Genomic DNA, 13,464 nt, shown 5'->3' on the forward strand with positions numbered 1-13,464 from the left:
AGCTGAAATTGGCCGGTCGCAAAGATGTTACTACAGTTGTTATGGGGGATTTCAACATGCAGGTAGACTGGGAGAATCAGGATGGTATTGGACCTTAAGAAAGAGACTTTGTGGAGTGCCTCCGAGATGGATTCTTAGAACAGCTGGTGCTGGAGCCGACCAGGGAGAAGGCAATTCTGGATCTGGTATTGTGCAACGAACCAGAATTGATCAGGGACCTTGAAGTGAAGGATCCATTGGGAAGTTGTGACTATTATACAATAAGTTTCAATCTGCAATTTGAGAGGGAGAGGGTACAATTGGAAGTGACAATATTTCTGTTGAATAAAGGGACTAATGGTGCTATGAGGGAGGAGCTGGCCAAAGCTCAATGGTGCAATACCTTAGCAGGGATGACATTGGAGGAACAATGGCGGATATTTTTGTGTATAATGCAGAAGTTGCAGAATCAGTTCCTTCCAAAAAGGAAGAAAGATCCTAGGAGGAGGCAAGGGTGGCCATGGCTGACGAGGGAAGTTAAGAAACATACAAAGTTAAAAGAGAAAAAGTATAACATAGAACAAAGAAATGGCAGAAGAGTTGAATTGGTACTTCAGATCTGTGTTCACTGGGGAAAACACAAGCAATCTCCCAGAGGTAACAGTGGCTGAAGGACCTGAACTTAAGGGAATTTATATTTCCCAGCAATTGGTGTTGGAGAGACTGTTAGGTCTAAAGGTTAATAAGTCCCCAGGGCCTGATGGTCTACATCCCAGGGAACTGAAGGAGGTGGCTCGAGAAATCGTGGATGCATTGGTGATTATTTTCCAGAGTTCGATAGATTCGGGATCAGTTTGTGTGGATTGGAGGGTGGCTAATGTTGTATCACTTTTTAAGAAAGGTGGGAGAGAGAAAGCAGGAAATTATAGACCAGTTAGTCTGATCTCAGTGGTGGGAAAGATGCTGGAGTCTGTTATCAAGGATGAAATTGCAACACATCTGGATAGTAGTAACAGGATAGGTCAGAGTCAGCATGGATTTATGAAGGGGAAATCATGCTGACTAATCTTCTGGAATTTTTTGAGGATGTAACTCTGAAGATGGACGAGGGAGATCCAGTAGATGTAATGTACCTGGACTTTCAGAAAGCTTTTGATAAAGTCCCACCTAGGAGATTAGTGAGCAACATTAGGGCGCATGGTATTGGGGGCAAAGTACTAACTTGGATTGAAAGTTGGTTGGCTGACAGGAAACAAAGAGTAGTCATAAACGGCTCAATGTTGGAATGGCAGGCAGTGACTGTGGGGTACCGCAGGGATCAGTGCTGGGACCGCAGCTTTTTACAATATATATTAATGATATAGAAGATGGTATTAGTTATAACATTAGCAAATTTGCTGACGATACTAAGCTGGGTGGCAGGGTGAAATGTGAGGAGGATGTTAGGAGATTACGTGGTGACCTGGACAGGTTAGGTGAGTGGTCAGATGCATGGCAGATGCAGTTTAATGTGGATAAATGTATGGTTATCCACTTTGGTGGCAAGAACAGGAAGGCAGATTATTACCTAAATGGAATCAATTTAGGTAAAGGGGCAGTACAAAGAGATCTGGCTGTTCCTGTACACCAGTCAATGAAGGTAAGCATGCAGGTACAGCAGGTAGTGAAGAAGGCTAATAGCATGCTGGCCTTCATAACAAAAGGGATTGAGTATGGAAGCAAAGAGGTTCTTCTGCAGCTGTACAGGGTCCTGGTGAGACCACACCTGGAGTACTGTGTGCAGTTCTGGTCTCAAATTTGAGGAAAGACATTCTGGCTATTGAGGGAGTGCAGCGTAGGTTCACGAGGTCAATTCCTGGAATGGTGGGACTACCTTACGCTGAAAGACTGGAGTGACTGGGCTTGTATACCCTTGCGTTTAAAAGACTGAGAGGGGATCTGATTGAGACATATAAGATTATTAAAGGATTGGACACTCTGGAGGCAGGAAACATGTTTCCACTGATGGGTGAGTACCGAACCAGAGGACACAGCTTAAAAATACGGGGTAGACCATTTAGGACAGTGATGAGGAGAAACGTCTTCACCCAGAGAGTGGTGGCTGTGTGGAATGCTCTGCCCCAGAGGGCAGTGGAGGCCCAGTCTCTGGATTCATTTAAGAAAGAGTTGGATGAACTCTCAAGGATAGTGGAATCAAGGGTTATGGAGATAAGGCAGGAACAGGATATTGATTAAGGATGATCAGCCATGATCATATTGAATGGTGGTGCAGGCTTGAAGGGCAGAATGGCCTACTCCTGCACCTATTGTCTATTGTCTATAAAAACCCACTCTACTATTTCAAAATAAACAAAAAATCTCCTTGAATTTTGTTAAACAAAAATAAAAACCCTAATATTCTGGGGAAAAAACAAAAATAAAGAAACAAACAAAAAATGGCTCTCCTTTTACTCTATCCCCTTTAGTCTGTTTTGGTGCAGAGACCACAAGGGGCAAAGGAAATTAGATTCAAGCCAGCTGAATTTATAATGTGAAGTTGAGGCTGACTGTTCACTGATGTTTTTTAATTCATTTATGGAATGTGGGTGTCACTGACTAGGCCAGCATTTATTACCCATCTCTATTTGCCCAGAGGGCATTTCAGAGTCACCACATTGCTGTGGATCTGTAGGCCTGACTAGGTAAGGATGGCATTTTCCTTCCCAGAAGGATATTAGTGAACCAGATGGGTTTTTCCGACAATTAGCAATGGTTTTATAATCATCTTAATTCCAGGTTTTTACTGACTTCAAATTCCACCATCTTCCATAGCAGGACTCAAATCCCGGACCTCAGGATGTTACCTGGGTCTCTGGATCAACACATTCCTGATGAAGGGCTTAAGCCTTTAACATCAATTCTCCTGCTGCTGGAATGCTGCCTGGCCTGCTGTGCTTTTCCAGCATCACCCTCTCATCTCTGGATTAACAGTCCAGCAATAGTACCACAAGACCATCGCTTCCCCTTTGAGTGTCTATAAGATTATTGCTGGGATAACAAGGGATCAGCCTTTCTTTCTGATGCTGTGATTAGATCACTCCAACAGCTGTCTTCTGGTGTAACACAGCTCATTCTTAATTATTTTGTGTAATGGTCTTCTAAGTTCTTTTGTTAAAAGTTGATCAACAGTCTCAGGAACTGACCTTGCAAAAAGAAAAATAAAACTGTGGTCTATTCAGACAGGTTTCATTCTGGGACTTGTCCAATATTATCAACAGCTGGGACCATATCACAATCAAAAGATAATGCTCTTAACATAGACATGGTGTCACGCATACATTCTCCTTCAGCTCCAATCTATTACCATCCACTCATCCACTACCAATGATTGCCCTGTTCTCTGACAGCAGTTACAATACACGATAGTGCTGATAAAAGCCATCTTTTGAAGATATTTTGAAACTTTGTTGCTCAGTAATGTTTTCGAACCCTACTATTAGATGTCTTTTTTTTGTTCGAAGTGTCAATCTCTGATGTTGCTCTGACCATGTTCATCGCTACTGTTACTGCTCCTTGGGTTGCAAATTTTGCTTTGCTTTTGACCTGTGTGAATCAGATACTGAACGTTGTTATTCCTTTCCGTCAAGAGTTGAAAGAAGAAAAGAAATAATTTTCATTTGCGTCACATTTCACGTCCTCAGAATATCTGAAAGCACCTTACAGCTGATGAAATGTCATTCGGTGCAAGTCTGTGTGATAATATGGGAAATGTAGCATACGTATGTGCCCCGTAAGCTCCCATAAGCAGTAATGGCAAAATGATTGCCAGGGAAACTGTCCACACCATTTCCCCTCCCCCACCCCGCCTCCAACTCTTCACTGAATCGGCCATGGGGATTTTCACATCTTGCAGAATGACAGCAGACAGTGCCTCAATTCGATAATTCATCAGGTTTAAGTAGTACCTCTGATAGTGCGGGACTCCCTCAGTACTGCACTGCAGCCCACAGAATCCCTACAGCACAGAAAGAGGCCATTCAACCTGCTGAACCTGCTACAAAATGGTGAAAAGCATCCCACCCAGACCCGTGAGTTTGCCCAACGCTGCAGCCTTTTCCAGCCCATTCATGGGGCCAATGATAGAGGGTCTGGATGAGCAAATTGTTTGAGCTTCGGGCTGACAAGTCCGCAAATCCTAATGGACTGGATCCTCGGGTTTTAAATGTGGCTCAAGAGGTAGTTGATACTTTGGTTTCTAATTTTCTAAAAATTCTCTTGATTCCACAATTCCATTGGAGTATAGTGAATGTAGCTACTTTATTCAAGAAACGAGAAAGAGAAAAGGCAAGAAGCTACAAGCAATGTCTGACACACCTCAGAAAAGATGTTCAGAACTATTATTAGCAATATTATAGCAGGGCACTTAGGAAAGTTCATGGTCATAGTCAAAATGGTTCTGTGAAAGGGAAATAATGTTTAATCATTTTAAGCTGCTCTTTGAGGAAGTAACATGTGCTGTGGATAGAGGAAAGCCAGTTGATATACTGTACTTAGATTTTTAGATAAGGTGCCACATTAAAGGTTGTTGTATAAAGTGCAAATTTATAGTGTACGGGTAAAATATGGCATGATAAAAGGTTGCCTAGCCAACAGATGTAACGAGTAGTGTGGCACAGGGATCGTGGCTGGGACCTCAGCATTTTACAAACTATATATCTGACTTGAAAGGGCTCCTATGGCTGAGTGGGTAGCATTCATACCTCTGAGCCAGATAGTTTGGGTTCAGGTCCCACCTACCCAGACATATGCTCTAAGAGAATAAAGGCAAAATACTACAGATGCTGCAAATTTGAAACCAATGCAGAGAACAGTAGAGGGAACTCGCAAGTCTAGCAGCATCTGTGGAAAGGGAAACAGGTAATTAGGAATATTAATAGAATGTTAATAAGTTAATATGGGTATTTGGTACCATCAAGGGAGGTTAAACTTCATTTGTACAGGACACTGGTGAAACCATATCTGGACCACCATGGATAGTATTGGAGTCTCCTTAGTGAGGAAGTGCATTTGAGGCAATTTATGTGAGATTTAGGGGTTGAATACTTGAAATGACAAATTACCTAATAAGGAAAGGTTGGCTAGGCTTGGCTTGTATCCATTAGCGTTTATAAGTCTAAACTTCATGTTACATTAAATTAGAGTTTATATTAAAGCAACTTGTTTAAAAGAGGTCTTGATAGAGTGGATGTGAAAAGGGTGCTTCTTCTTGTTAGAGAATCTAGAATCGGGGACATAATTTAAAGATAAGGAGTCATTCATTTCAGGCAGAGTTAAAAGAATGTCTTTTTTCTTACGGAAGGTTGTACATATTTGGAACTCCTCTTCTGCAGAACACAATGGAAGCAAGGTCTTTGACTATTAAGGCAGAGATAAATTGTTGATAAGCGAGCGGGTGAAAGGTTTTCAAGGGTAGATGGGAATGCAGGGTAATTATGTCAGTAATGATTTTATTGCATCAGGTTCAAGGAATCTTGCCCAGCTCCTGCTCCTGCTCCTGTACATTTATATGGCTTGGCCCTGGGAAGCCATCCAGGTAAAGAGTTGTGCCAATCTGATACCATGAAGGTTCAATTGGCCTCAACCTATCTCCAAGTGCTCCAAACTGAGCAATTGTTTAACTACCATTGCTGGACGTATGGCCAACAATTCACCAAAACCACTTGGATAGCTCCTTCCAAACGCATGACCTGTATCATTGAGAAGGTCAAGGGCAGTTACAAGGGAACACTACACCACCAGGCTTGCCTCTAAGCCACTCACGAACCTAACTTGGAAATATATCGGCCATTCCTTCTCTGTCGTTGGGTTGAAACCCTGGAATTCCCTTCCTCACAGCACGTTCGGTATATCTACACCACATAGACTGCAGCTGGTTCAAGAATGCCGCTCACCTCTACTTTCACAAGGGTAATTAGGAACGGGCAATAAATGCTCCCCTAGCCAGTGATGCCCACATCCCAGAAACTAATGGAAGTGCACCTCCAGGACAATTACACGGCGGCAGCAAAGCATTGACTAACCAATGCAGCCGTGCTCATTTGCTGCCTCACTTGACTTCTAGCCTGACTCTAACTCTGTCACAAATTCCAGTCGCAAGCTTCTGGAGTGATCTCTAGGTGAGATTTTATTGCGCTTCAGGTGGGAGGCTAGGATATGGGGCTCAGAGTAAATCTTAGGTCGACACGTCAGGAAGGCCCATTTTGGTCACCTTTGCCATCATCGCAGGAGCACTGGCAGATCAAGTATAACTTCTTCACCATTGTGTGTCTTCCTAACTTGTGCGGTTTCTTGCCCTTGCCACATGTTACTGGACATTTGATGCATCAGTGATGGCGTTATTAAACTTGCTGTTTCCTTGGCAGCAAATTCAAGTCCAATTTTGCCCTCATCACCCAACAAAGAGAGAGAGAGAGAGAGACAGATGTGGAAACTTTCCAAATGCAGTTTTTTGATTAAGTTAGAGTCAGATGGAAGTATCTTCTGCTGTCTGTATTGTCCTGTCATTAAATAATTGCTGTCCGGGAACAGCGTTCTCTCCATGCTGACAAATCAGCTTAATGCCAGGCCCTTCTGGCGGTGTCTGAAATCCATCCCATTCTGCAAACATCAAGGTATCCCTATCAACCTATCATCGCACCGTGGTGCAGGTTTCTAGAGAAAGACAGAGAGAAAACAAGGGCCGAGTCTCTCATTAAACAACTGCGCAAAGTCTGATGGCCGCCATGCAGCTGCCTTGAATTAAAATTTAAAAGGATCGTAATTGGTTGTAAATTATTCAGTACTAGTAATGCACTTTGAGTCACTTTAATTACATGGGAGTAACAAGTTAATCGCCACAGTCTACAGAAGAAATTATATGTGTTGATATGTGGACAGGAGCTACTGGGTGTGAAAACTGTGAAGGTGCAGAGGTAATTTACACATCATGTGGTAATCAATAAGGAAAACAAGTTACAGGCAACACTGCTCAACATGATATTGCCAGGGCATCTGCAACTCCTGCCAACTTGTCACGCGATGAATTAATGTACAACACTGTGTTAATGCCCAGCATCCACTTGTTTACTTCAATACTACCCAGCTATCGACCAAGCTCTGTTCTGTGCTAAAACAATGGCATCATTTCACACAGCCAAGGCTACATGTTTAACACTGTGAGGTTTTGATTACAAGGCATCGACGAAGGTGTCAAGAATAATAGTTTGGATACTATGGAAATTTAAGGATGCAGAGATAAGGCAGGAAAGTAAATATACCACCAAAGTTTCCCTTTATTCATTCATGGGATGTCGGCATCCCTGGCTGGGCCAGCATTTATTGTCCCAGAGGAGGCAGTAGTGAGCTGCCTTCTTGAACCGCTACAGTCCATTTAGAAACAAAAAAGGAATAATGGAAGGCCATTCGGCGCTTTGAGCTAGCTCCTCAATTCAAATTGATTATCGCTGATTACCCAACTCAGTACTGTGTGCCTGCTTTCACCGCGTACCTCTGGATCCCTTTATCCCTAATAACTAGATGTGTGTCCTTCTTGAAAACTTTCAACATTATACTCTCAACCACCTTCTGTGGCAGAGTTACAAAGGTTCACCACTATCCTGATGAGGAATTTTTTATTCCAGTCCTAAATGGCCTACCCTGTATCCATAGACTGTGATCCCTTATTCTGAACTCATCAGGAAAAACATTCCTACATTTCTGCTCTCCTGTTCTGTTTGAATTTTGGAGGTTTCTATGAGATACCCTCACATTCTCCTAAACTCTGAATATAATCCGAAACAATCCAGATTCTCTTCATAGATCAGTATGAATCTATGAATCTCCACCCCGTCCTGACCCTTCCTGATTTTGAAAATGTTGATCTTATCTCACGTTTAGTCATCTTCTGTCCAATAAAAACACTTTCAATGCCTCCAATCTATTTTCGTAATTGAGACTTCTCATCACTGCACCCGCTCTTATAAACTGCAGTTCTCTGTATTAAATTCACTTCTAAATACTTAACAGAGCTGTTCAAACTTACAAGTGTCTTTAATGGAACAGATGGGGAAAAACAGCTTTTACTGGGACAACAGGGACATCAGTAAAGAACTGGGGCAAGTGAAGATATGCTTCATTCAGTAAATTGTTACAAGTCAGATAATTCCAGGTTAAAGTCCAATATGTTTATTTGAATCACAAGATTTTGAAGAACTGTACCTTCATCGGATGAAGTGTTACTGATGAAGGAACAGCACTTCAAAAGCTTGTGATTTCAAATAGACTTGTTGGACTATAACCTGGTGTCAAGTGACTTCTGATTTTGTCCACCCCAGTCCAACACTGGCACCTCCACCATCTAGTAAATTGTTTTTAATAGAATTATAGAAAACCCACAGTGTGGAAACAGGCCATTCAGCCCATCAAATCCACACCGACCCCTCGAAGAGCATCCTACTCAGGGCCTACCCCCTACCCTATGCCTGTGACCCTGCATCCTCCATGGCTAATCGACGTGGCTTGCACATCCCTGGACACTATGGGCAATTTAGCATGGCCAGCCTATCTAACCTGCACATCTTTGGACTGTGGAAGGAAACCAGAGCACCCGGAGGAAATGCACGCAAACACAGGGAGAATGTAAAAACTCCTCGCAGACAGTCACCCGAAGGTAGAATCGAACCTGGTCCCTAGTGCTATGAGCCCCCATATGCTGTCTAAAATGATAGTGGAAGCAGACTCAATTTTCAATTGTTCGAATGCCTGGCTCCTGCTGAAAATGTGTACATTTGTAAATATTTGTGAAAGACAAATTTGAAGGCAATAGGGGAAGAGTAGGAGCATTGGAAATAGTTGAATAGACCTTACAAAGAACCCGTGCCTGTAGCATGGATTGAATAGCTTCCATCTACAGCAAACTTCTATTACATAGGCAACATGAAGACCGATCTCTTAAATACACAGTTAAGCAGTTTACATGAACCTTATAATGCCAGGATGGTAACTGGATTTTTTTTACCATTGTTCTTAGAATTTGAAGCGAGTGGCAGAGACCTGGATGGATGAATATGCAGAATACATCTACCAGCGGAGACCCGAGTACCGGCACCTCTCCACTGGAGACCTCACCGCCCAGAAAATGTTACGGAAACACCTGAAATGCAAGGACTTCAAGTGGTTCATGACAGAAGTGGCCTGGGACTTGCCCAAATACTACCCTCCTGTGGAACCCTCGCCCGCTGCCTGGGGAGAAGTGAGTACGAGGAAAGACAGTTTAGATTGGCACCCCATGTGCTGGTGCTTGAAGTCACTATCAACCACAGATCACAGTCACATCACATTGTCCCATCAACACACACACACACACACACACACACACACACACACCCTTGGGTGACAGCACTGTCACCTCTCAGTCGGAATGTCATAGGATTCAGTTCCACGTTTTGAGACCTAATGAAAATAACCCAAGTTGATATTTTCAATTCTTTATTGAGAGTGCTGCACTGCCAGAGGTGCAACCTTTTCAGAAGGTCATGGTCCCATCAATCCTCAGAGATGAATATAAAAGATCCCATTACACCTATCTTGAAGAAGAGTAGGAGGGAGTCCTCCCCAGTGTCCTGTCCAATAGTTAACACTCAGCTGACATCACTAAATATATCAAAATGAGCACATTCCAACGTTGGCGACTTGCTGTTAACAGATTGATTGCTGTGTTTCCTTACATTGCAACAATAATTGTATTTGTAAATTGCTTGTGAGTTAATGAAGTGCATTGGAAGGTTCTGACATTCTGAAAGGGAATGTAAATCGAAGTGTCTTGTGTTATAGTGGTAACATCCTTACTTCTGGGCCAAGTCCTATCTGTTCCAGATAATAGCATCTTTGAGAAGTTTGATTAGAAATATTTCTGAAAGCAAGCCTCTCATTTAAACCTTTCTCTGAGACCATGTTTTAGTTCATTCTCTAATTTGCATGATCCTCTGGTGGCCCTGTTAGAAGCGGCCAAAGGAATTTACTGTGAGAGTCTCCATGTGACACTTCTTTATGGCTTTCTGTTCTCCATTTCTGTCTGCAATTCTCATTTTCCAAAAGCGTCCTGAATTTGGAACCGGCTGCAGGTTTTTGACAATGGGAAGGACCCATACTATTACCAAAATTAAGAGTTAACACAGACTGGAAGAGGACATTCCAATAAGGGATGTTGGTGTCATGATAATATCGCTGGGTTAATAATTCGGAACTCCAGGTAAATGGTCTGAGGCATAGATACAAATCTCACCATGTCAGATCGTAAATTTGAATTCAATATGGAAAATAGGCTGGAATTAAATTGCTAATCTAATGGTAAGCCACTGCTGATTTGATTTTTCTGTTTTCACAAATAAAAACAACTGGTTCACTTCTCCCAGGCGGTGGGCGAGGGTTCCACAGGAGGGTAGTACTTGGGCAGGTCCTTCAGGGAGAGAAATCTGCCATCCTTACCAGGTCTGAATGAAGTGTAACTCCAGACCCACAGCAATGTGACTGACTCTTAACTGCCCATTGGACAAGTAGGGATGGGAAATAAATGTTGGCCGAGCCAGTGACATCTCATTAACAAACGGTAGGAAATTACCGGTATGGGACGGTATAGAGGCTCAGTGGTTAGCACTGCTACATCACAGGGCCAGGGACCCAGGTTTGATTCCAGCCTCAGGTGACTGTCTCTGTGGAGTTTGCACATTCCTCCTGTGTCCTCATGGGTTTCCTCCAGTTTCCTCCCACAGTCAAAAGATGTGCAGGTGAGGTGAATTGGCTGTGTTCAATTGCCCATCGTGTCCAGGGATGTGTAGGTAAGGTGCATTAGTCAGGGGTAAATATAAGGTAGGGGGAATGAGCCTGGATGGGTCATGCTTTGGAGGGTCGGTGTGGACTTGTTGGACTGGAGCCTATTTCCACACTGTCGGGATTCTGTTCTATTCTCTAATACAAATAGGAAGGTAGGGAATGTGGAAGAAAATAGAAATTTGATGTAAATTTAAATTTGATCAATTAAAGCTGGTTGATGGGTACAAAAAATTGATTTAAAAAACTGAAAAAATCATCTCATACGAGCTGGAACATAAAGAAGTGGAGATTTGTATCTGATGCATCAAGCTCCGGTTAGATGCTAACAAGAATGCTGTGGACAATTCTGCAGGAAGGATATTTTATCTTTGGAGCGTAATATTCACCATCGTGATAATGGGGATAATGGGTTAAAAGGGTTGAATTATGGGGGCAGGTGGCAGAGACCTTTTTTTATTCATTCCATAGTGGGACATGGGTGTCGTTGGTTGATGACCATTTACTGTCCATCTCTATTCCCTTTAGAAGGTGGTGGTGAACTGCCTTCTTGAACCACTGTAGTCCACATGTTGTGCATTGACCTACAATGCCGTTAGGGAGGGAATACCAGGATATTGACCCAGCGACGATGAAAGAACAGCAATATATTTCCAAGTCAGGGTAGAAATTGGCTACAAGGCGGTGGTGTTCTCATATATCTGTTGTGCTCTTGTCCTTCTATATGGAAGTGATCATCAGTTTGGACGGTGTTGTCTAATGATATTTGGTGCGTGTTGTACATAATACACTCTGCTGCTACTGAGCATTGGTGGTGGAGGGAGTGGATGTTTGTGGATGTGGTGCCAATCAAGTGGACTGCTTTATCCTGGATATTTTCAAGTTCCTTGAGTGTTGTTGGAGCTGCATCCATCCAGGCAAGTGGGGAGTATTCCATTTGACTTATGTCTTGTTGATGGTGGACAGTCTTTGGGGAATCAGGAGGTGAGTTATTCACTGCAGTATTCCTCGCCTTTGAACTGTTCTTGTAGCCATTGGATTGATGTAGTGAGTTCAGTTGAATTTCTGGTCAATGATAACCCTAGGATGTTGATAGTGTGGAGGCATTCAGTGATGATAACACCATTGAATGTCAAGGAGCCAGTGGTTAGATTGCCTGTTCTTAGACATTGTGTGGCATTTGTGTGGTGCAAATATTCCTTGCCACTTTGTCAGCCCAAACTTGGATATTGTCCAGTTTTTGTTGTATTTAAACATGGATTGCTTCAGTATCTGAGGAGTTGCGAATGGTGTCAAACATTGTATAATCATCGGTGAACATCCCCACTTCTGACTCTATGATGGAGGGATGGAGCTTGTGCTTCTGGGCTTGGGTATGGAAGACACAGGAATGGTTACCTTGAAGTGCTTAACATCATGGAAGGAACAAATAGAATAGAGGGAGAAAGAAAGTATTTTCTCTCAGGTGAGCGTATATAACTAAAGGGTGTAACCTTAAAGCTGGAACCAGTCCATTTAGAGGCAATATTCAGAAAGGCTTCTGCACTAAAAGATAGTGTAAATCTGGAATTTACCCCAAAAATGTTATTACAGCTGGAGAAATGGAGATTGATAGTTTTATATTAAGCCAGCAATTAAAAAAAGTCAAAGCAGGACTATGGAGCTATGATATAAAGCCAACATGATTTAATTGAATGAATGATCAAGCCCAGGAGCAAAGTGGCCCTCTATGTTCCTATGATCTGGCAGGAAAGCCGTTCACTGCTGAGCACAAGGTTTCTTCTTCCAGTGCATCTTTGCCATCTGCAGCCAACCCAGTCAGAAGTAACACTGCTTCCACAGCCCCTGTAAACGACTACTGTTCATCCCCAGACCTGAGGGAGCTCCAGGAATCTGTGAGCGTTAGAGCTTGAAAGTCACAGTCTGGGAGAGGGAGAAAACGCAGCTATCACAGATTCCCAGCCCTCATCACAAGGATCTGTGTGAAATGAATAGATTTGATCCATTAGTCTGACGGCTGACTGCACCAGGTTGCTTCAAATGTCATTTAATGTGCATTAGAACGACATTTAAACACCACAGTGTGAAGGAAGATCATCTCCTTGCCCTTTAGCCTATTCCCTAATTGTTTGCAAATGTGTTATTCATTTTTTATGCATTTAAATGCCTACTGAGCTCACTGCTAAATTGAGTTTACAACAGTTCCAATTATTTGAAAAATATTCCCTAGTCTCAGCAGTGAATTAAGATATCACCAAGATTATCCATTCATCACAAACAGGTGGCATTTATATAGTAACCGTACTATTGGAACATCCCAAAGGGCTTCACGTAGGAAAAACGGATTGCTTGGTAAGTTCGAAGGGATAAAGAATGAGGAGGCCTTTGTAGATTGGGGGGAAGACCCTGAACAGATGTCCCAGAATATCAGGTCAGTTAGGAATCATGAAGCAAGAGGAGAATATGAAAGCTAATGACCTTCAATGTTTACTCCTTCTATCGCCAATGCACAATGCAGCAGAGGATAACGTCTACAACTTGCACTGCAGCCATTCATCCCAACTTCCTCTGACAGTACATTCCAAACCCACCACCTCTGCCACTTAGAAAGGCAAGGGCAGCAGGAACATGGGAACCAAT

At 42.7% G+C, this 13,464-nt stretch overlaps 1 protein-coding gene across 1 annotated transcript in view; it reads left to right on the forward strand.

Moving 5' to 3' along the window:
• galntl6 (polypeptide N-acetylgalactosaminyltransferase like 6) overlaps positions 1–13,464 on the forward strand; it is an 832,913-nt gene that overhangs the window by 705,587 nt on the left and 113,862 nt on the right. The window contains exon 9 of the mRNA XM_060833907.1: positions 9,026–9,247. Coding sequence (XP_060689890.1) covers positions 9,026–9,247 — 222 coding nt within the window. The remainder of the gene's footprint in view (positions 1–9,025; positions 9,248–13,464) is intronic.

The sequence above is a fragment of the Hemiscyllium ocellatum genome, chromosome 2 (genome assembly GCF_020745735.1).
Source record: "Hemiscyllium ocellatum isolate sHemOce1 chromosome 2, sHemOce1.pat.X.cur, whole genome shotgun sequence".
In the NCBI taxonomy this organism is placed as follows: Eukaryota; Metazoa; Chordata; class Chondrichthyes; order Orectolobiformes; family Hemiscylliidae; genus Hemiscyllium; species Hemiscyllium ocellatum.